The sequence below is a fragment of the Acanthisitta chloris genome, unplaced genomic scaffold (assembly GCF_000695815.1).
Source record: "Acanthisitta chloris isolate BGI_N310 unplaced genomic scaffold, ASM69581v1 scaffold18115, whole genome shotgun sequence".
In the NCBI taxonomy this organism is placed as follows: domain Eukaryota; kingdom Metazoa; phylum Chordata; class Aves; order Passeriformes; family Acanthisittidae; genus Acanthisitta; species Acanthisitta chloris.
This window is the reverse complement of record NW_008673359.1, coordinates 3,833-11,329: the sequence shown is the minus strand read 5'-3', so window position 1 is coordinate 11,329 and position 7,497 is coordinate 3,833. Positions and strand designations below refer to the sequence as shown.

The 7,497-nt window shown below is 40.1% G+C and overlaps 1 protein-coding gene across 1 annotated transcript in view; it reads right to left on the bottom strand.

The window, feature by feature from the left end:
* STARD9 (StAR-related lipid transfer (START) domain containing 9) overlaps positions 1–7,170 on the bottom strand; it is an 89,765-nt gene extending 82,595 nt beyond the window's left edge. Inside the window, exons 1-3 of the mRNA XM_009074938.1 lie at positions 7,115–7,170; positions 3,119–3,182; positions 185–301 (exon numbers count right to left, since the gene is read on the bottom strand). Of these exons, the coding sequence (XP_009073186.1) occupies positions 185–301; positions 3,119–3,182; positions 7,115–7,170 (237 nt within the window). The remainder of the gene's footprint in view (positions 1–184; positions 302–3,118; positions 3,183–7,114) is intronic.
* Between the last annotated feature and the right edge of the window lie 327 nt (positions 7,171–7,497).

Sequence of the window (7,497 nt, the reverse complement as noted above, 5' to 3'; positions counted from 1 at the left end):
TCCTGCTGCACCTACTTAATACCAAAGGACTGAGTACTGTGGTACAACAAATGAAATAAGAAAAAGATGGGGCAGAAAAGAAAATGAAATTTTATGCATCCTACATCTTGATCTCTTCCTGTAGGTGTGATTATAAAGTAAAACATGGGATCAGAACACAGACATGAAGAACAGCATCACTCACCATTTCCTGAGATGCATAATTTGGATCTTCAGGATCAACTGACCAGTAGCAGTAATCAAAGCTGAAGGCCACAGTTTGTTCTCTTGAGTCCCAAGTGCTATCAAACCTACTGTCAACCTGACAATAAAAGGAAAAAGACAGAAAGACCAATTCACTCTGAAGCTGACAAAAAAGCAAACATTTTCAAACTACCAGGAAGTTTCTCTAGGATCTGTACTGTGGAAAAGGAATGGCAAATAGTTTAACCTCTTTATTCAGTTTTCTTTGATGCTTAGAGTGAAGCAGAGAGATCCATGACAGACCTGCTGAAGCATTTCTACTGAAAGGTTCATTTACTACAGCTAACATTTTCCAAGATGTATACAATAAACAATTTAATCTTCACAAATTCTATGCATTGGCAGGAAAGCTTTAAAACCCTTTTGGTATTTCTGTCATGCTTCTGTTTCAGTGAGACTCACATCACAGAAATGAGAAGACAAAAAAGAATTTTCTCACTGCATAGTTGAAAAAGTAGATCACTCCCTTATTTCTCCTTTGCTTTGTCATGGTTGCAAGCTAATGCTTCTGTCACTGGGACTGTGCAGTCCAAATCCAACCTTTATGAGTTAGTAACAATGACAGCAAAGCCTTTCTAGCACAATAGTCAGAAATTATGTCTAATATTAAGGGAATCATATAAGTCTTTCTGTAGAATCTTGCCCAAGTGATCTGTAATAAAACAGATAAACTTATGAACAAGGTTATGAACTTTCATTATGAACTTGCATTATGAACTTGTTAACATGCATTGTTGATCTACTCAAAGGAGGAGAGTAATGAGTCAAAACATTACACATAATTAACACCACCTGTATGTAATTTTGATCTAATTGGTAACTTTATTATAACCCTGACATTCATAATAACATATGAAGAAAAAAAAAGTTTGTTATAACTTGGTAGCCAAATCTCTTTACTAACAGTCCCAAAAACCAGGGATGACACTGCTGTCTGCCAGATGAATGGATATAGTATGCTGTAACACTGAAATCTGACACCAGCGGTGAGGCTTACAGGGAAAATTAATTTAAAGGTCCATTTGACAGGCTTGTGCTTTTTTAAACCAAGAAAGAGGAAAGCAAGAGAGTACATAAATAGTTTTAAATCATCTTTGAAGTAAAGGTGGCCTGTGTGTTTTAAACCCTGAATGATTCTAAAGTTGAATTAAGTACAACCAATTCCTTTAGTCAGAATTAACATCCTAACGAGCCTATTGATCATATTCTACAATAACATTTTCAATATGTCATGATTCAGAGATTTTTATGCTGTTATCTTTTATTTTCTTAGATTTTCTGCAGCAATAAGCAGAATACAGCTTGGAGCACTGTCTTCCTATTGCAATGTGCAAAAAACCAAACCAAACCAAAAATCCCTACCCCTCCACCTCAGGACAAGCAGTCCCTGCCCACAGAGTTGATTATTTCTTCTGCTGAAAGGGTGCTAGTTCTTAACTAGGAAGTGCACCCACCCCAGACATTGTATTTATAGAGCATTGTGATCACAGATGTATAAATAATAATTTACATTCTAACTGGGATTCATCAAAGGCTGTTTAAATTTAGTTTATGCATAAAGCAAACTCCTCACCAATTACAAAACCTCAGGAGAGGTGACACCCACAAGTCAACCCCTGTATCTCCAAACAACTCTCCTTGGTGTGCTAAGAGCAATCCACCTCGCTGATGAGGTTTCCCCAGCATGCCAAGGCAGCCCACAGCTTCTCTTTAAACAAATGAAATACAGAAACCTCTGTGTCTAACAGTCAGGCAGCTGCAGGACCAGGGCCTCCACCTGTGGGGATATGCTCCCCCCGAGGGGCAGACAGCCTCCCATGCCCCAACCCTCACAGCCATGTGGTGGGGACTAAAGCCTTCCCACGCCAAGCACCAGAACACAGTGTCATTCCTGGAGGCCATATGTCTCTTCAAGAGCTTTATTACACGTATAAGAAATTGGGGAAAAATATTTCAGAAAGTAGTGTATCTCAGGATCTGCAAACACAGCCTTTGAAAAGAAAATATACAGAAAATAAGCAACATTTTACATCCACAAGACCTCTCAGACCCCTAATATTTTCCCCTCTTCTTTCTATGAAAAAGCACCTGTAATGAATACAAAATATTTCTGTTTGAAAAAGGCAAATAGTTCAAATCCTTTAATTCAATTTTTGCTGAAGTTTCTCTTCAAAACCTAGTATATTATTTCTCTTGAACCAGCAATCTGGAGTAACTGGGTTGCATTGAAGATACAAAGAAAAAGGAGACAAGACATGCAAAAGGCAACCATCTTCCAGGATCCCCACAGTAATCTTACAGTTCATTTATTTGATTTTTGAGCAGAAACATATTTGACAATATAGAATGGTTTTGCTCCCATTCTACTAATTTATTCAAGGACTGTGGCAGCTTTAAGCAGTTCAAGAGTCTAAACGAGAGGGCTAGTTCCCATCTACACTGGTTCCAGAGCTCTCATGGAGGACAATGGTTACATTCAGTTTATTCTTATAGCTCTTGGTCTTTTACCAAGGCCTGAAGTGTAGCTCAACACATTTTGCTCCATTTCATGCAAATCAGTTGCACTCTGAGTGCAAATATGAGAGGAGAAGAGACACAGGGACAGAAATTATCCAGATGTTAGTAACAGGAAGATAAGCACACCATCCTAAACAATTTACTAACAGCACTGAATGATGGCAGGCAGCCAGACTACAGAAGCTTTGACAAATATAGAGACATAAACTGTAATTATTTGCTGCAATTATTCTTGACTTGTATCAGTTTAAACTTCTCCCTTAATATTTCTATTACAATGATCCAATAGCCAAGCAAATCTAGAAGAGCATCAGAATATCAGGATCCTTATATAAGAAAAAGATGACAAAAAGCATACCTTTCTGACTTTTGCCACTTTGTCACCAACTTCTACAATCACTCTTCCTCCTTCTGCACTCTCTCTGGAAACAGAACACATTAAAGAAATCTATTTAAAATATGAAGAAACAGAAAGGTGCATGTCAAATTTCTAAACTCCAGAAATTTGTGTTTACTTTAACAAATTACAAACCAGAGCAATAAAACAGATACTTCTACTTTATAAGACACTGTGACATGGAACAGCACTTGCAGATCTGCAGCCAGGTATCTCAATAGCAAGGGGGTAAAAAGCCAGGACTGTGATGATTTAACAGATTCAAAGTGTTTTCCCTTTTTTATTTCTAATTAAGAGGTTTTGTTTTAAATTACAAGGAAGTAGAGTGGAGCACTGATAAACCAGCTACGCTTTGTGAAGTACAGACCCACATCACAGACTCATAAGAGTTGTCACGTGGCACTGTCTGATTTTTACTTAAAGTGCTTGTGTATTCCTCAAAAAAGTACTCTTTAGGAAAAGACCACAAACCAAACAACAACAAAAAATGTCCTGAAATGTAAATGGACAAGATTGTTCCTCAGGTGCAATGGACAATGCACTGATATATACTCTCTAAAATTCCCACTGAAAGCAGTTATGACTGGCTACTACAGGCAACTTGCACAACCAAAATGAGTCATATTAGAAAAAAATGAAAAAAGAATGTGGCCAAAGCAAAAAAAAAATCCAAACCAACAAACAACCAAACCCACCTTATTTCTGGGCATGATAGATAAAAACAATTACCTGAAGATAAGGATGTTCTTATTTGACTTTGGGACTGAGAAGCTAAGAACTAGAGAAAGCTCCTTTGTATTTCTGTATTTTGGTTTGTGCTCTGATACTGACAAATCACAGAACCACAGAATGGCTTGGAAAGGACCTTAAAGATCATCTAGTTTCAAACACCCTGCCATGGCCAGGGACACCATGCACTAGACCAGGTTGCTCAGAGCCTCATCCAACCTGGCCTTGAACACCTCCAGGGATGGGGTGTCTTACAAATTCTTTGAACAACCTGTTCCAGTGTCTCAGCATCCTGACAGGGAAGAATTTCTTCCTAAAGCTCTAGCACCTGCCCAAGCTCTAGTGCTCCTGTCCATTATTTCCCTGTTAGCATGAAGATAATGCCATACAAACATCTGGGCTGGGAGCTACAATGTCCCATCTGTAAAAGATATGTAAAGTATAGCTGAGAACACCAGCAAAAATAGAGCACCTTCAAAGCAAGATCACCCTGCAGTGCTGCCTTCAGTGCAGAAATCTTGATCTGGCAATTGCCTTCAGGTGCAGGAAAAGCTGTGGGGGATTCTGGAATGCATGTAACTTTCTGGTAAAGTTTTGTGTTTGTTTGGTTGTTGTTGTGGTTTGGGTTTTTTTTATGAAGTCCTAATGCCTTTGCAAAGCTGTAAGAAATTGCTTTAAAAATAAAAGCAACTTTGTCCTTCCTGCAGTTTTGTCATGCTTTGTTTAAAATTAAGCTGAAGGTGCATTGTCATTTGAGACTAGATATATATACATCCCCTCATAATCAGCTGGATCAGCATCATCAGGTCAGTTAAAAACTAGATAAGATAAAACAAGAGTTATAAAACTCAAACCCAGCTGACAACCACTCATTCATGGCCTTAGGTCTATCTTTCACAAGACTTAGTTCCCTGCCAATTACAATCTGCTTTCACTAAGAGCTCTGTCTTCCAGGTGGCACAAAGCAGAATATGTCCTGCATTTTGGGGTCTCTCCTCTCCAGTTCCCAGTTTTTACCCCATGCTTTCTGTACCAAAACAATGCCTTAGGAAACTCAAACCCTCCACAAAGACAATTACTGTAGCGTTTGTGCTCTTACAGGTACCTGCTATGTATTCTCTCTGACACCTTGTCTATGGGCCCATGTTCACTTCTAGCATCTTCAATGGCTCTGCAGGTCTCTTCCCCTTCTCTTACTGCATCATAGCTGGTTTTAGGCTCTCTCTGCTTCAAAGGTACATAATCCTACTCTTTTTTGGCAGCTCTTCCAGTGTCTAACCCAAGTTTACTTTTACACTCCAGCACTGAATCAGTGTTTCTTCCTGGACAGCAGCTGAGATTGGCAAACAGATTATTGAGAATAAATCAGACAGATGACCTTGCTTTCAGGCCCCATTCCTGGGCTTCAGTTGTGATTTTGACAACACTGAGCACAACTTATTAAATCAATGCTCATACAATGAGGTTTTTTACTCAAAGGGATGATGAAAGCACAATTTGGTCAACACTAGAAAATACAAGCAGACCCCTTAAAACTTTTACCTGCTATTTTATTGGGAAATTCAAATAAAAGGTCCCTTTACATTGTTTTTATATATTTTAAAACCTAATTTTCCCATAACCTTATCTCCTGCAGCAGCTGAACTGTTCTGGGCGAAGCTTAAAATGAATTAAAAAAAGATCTATCCTGAGTCATGAATTGAACATCTGTACTCAAATAGTTGAAATCTGGAAGAGCTTTTAATAATTTTAAATGCTAACGTGTTCTAACTGCAGATGTAAGGCAACCTCAACCCCACCTATAATATTTACATGAAACTCACTGCCTTCAGTGCACGAGTTGTACATAAACCCATGAACAAATGACATTACAGTGTGTGTTCTCATGATGTTCCAGACCACAGTCATTATTGAAGATTCAAGATAAAGAACAAATTCCAAACATAAAAACTTGGAGATACAAAACTTGTCCAGATACAAAAATGCTTATACTCATGTCTATACACTTATATGAAAATAAGCATAAACGCAGTAAAATACAAACAACACTGACAGCTACCCTGTACTTGTGTAGTGCCAGTGGATGAGAAGCTCACCATGAGCCAGGAGTGTGCACTAGCAGCTCAGAAAGCAGATTGAATCCTGGGCTGCAACAAAAGGACTGTGGGCAGCAGGTCAAAAGAGGTGAGTCTCCCCCTCTACTCTGCTCTCGTGAGACCCCACCTGGAATACTGTGTGCAGTTCTGGTGTCCTCAACATAAGAAGGACATGGAACTGTTGGAGCAAGGCCAGAGGAGGCCACAAAGTTGGTAAGAGGACTAGAGCATCTCCCCTATGAAGACAGGCTGAGGAAGCTGGGGCTGTTAAGCCTGGAGAAGACTGTGTGGAGAACTCATAGCAACTTTTCAATATCTGAAGGGCCTACAAGGGAGCCAGAGAGGGACTCTTTGTTAGGAACTGCAGTGACACGACAAGGAGTAATGGGTTCAAACTGAAGGAGGGAAAGTCTAGGTTGGATGTGAGAAAAAAGTTTGTTACTATAAGCGTGGTGAGACACTGGAACAGGTTGCCCCAGGGACATGGTGGCTGCCCCAACCCTGGTGGTGTTCAAGGCCAGGCTGTATGAGATCTTGAGCAACCTGATCTAGTGAGGAGGTGTCCCTGCCCATGGCAGAGGGGGTTAGAACTAGATTATCTATAAGGGCCATTCCAACCCTTGAATTCTATGATTCTATGAACACAAAATTACCTTTTACCACAGGGTGTCAAGAATTCCTCACTATGCTGGAAAAAAAGTGTTCTGTGCAGCAAACAAACAGCTTTGTTCAAGTCCCACACAAGAATAAAGCCCACCAGGGATACAACTAAAATATCTCCTTGCTCTGGGTGCAGATTCACAGCACTCAGACTTTTAACTGCAGACTGTTGCTGCGAGACCCAATTTCTCATTGCTGCTCCAACCACCCACATGTGTTGCCACTTTCTAGCAATCCCACACTCATGCAATGACTCAGATCTGCTGTGAACAGAAAAAAAACCACCAAAACAAGTCATTAAGGTGTCACAGGACCAGCAAGGCCTTCCAGAGCACTTAGCACAGCAGTCACACAGTTGCTAAGCCAAAGCAAGAGAAACAGCAGGAGCACATGATAGTACAAATGGAGACCCCCTCCCTTCTGCTGCAGCTTACTGCCAGAGACCAGGGAGCACAATCAAAACACCCTTTACCTGCCATTTGCCCTACATTCGACCTCCCCGGTAAACGCGTTTATGTCGTGCTTCATTTAGGTACAAACCAGAGAACTCTGGGAAAGAAAGCACAGTTTACTATCTAAAGCCAAGGAGGCAAAGCAGACTCACAGCTGTTCTAGATGTTCTGACCTTAACTCCAGGGTGCAAACACTACAAAAGCTCTCTCAGCAAAGCCTGTATTCGTCAATACAGTCTTACACACATGTGCAACAGTTCACATTTGAATGATAAAACAACCCATCATCCTTAGGAATGGGAGCTCTGCTCCACAGGTATGAAAGGTGCATTCTTCGTACCAATAAAATAACTACAAAGCATACTTCTCTAGTAACACATTTGCCTTCCGTTGCCCAGAAGTC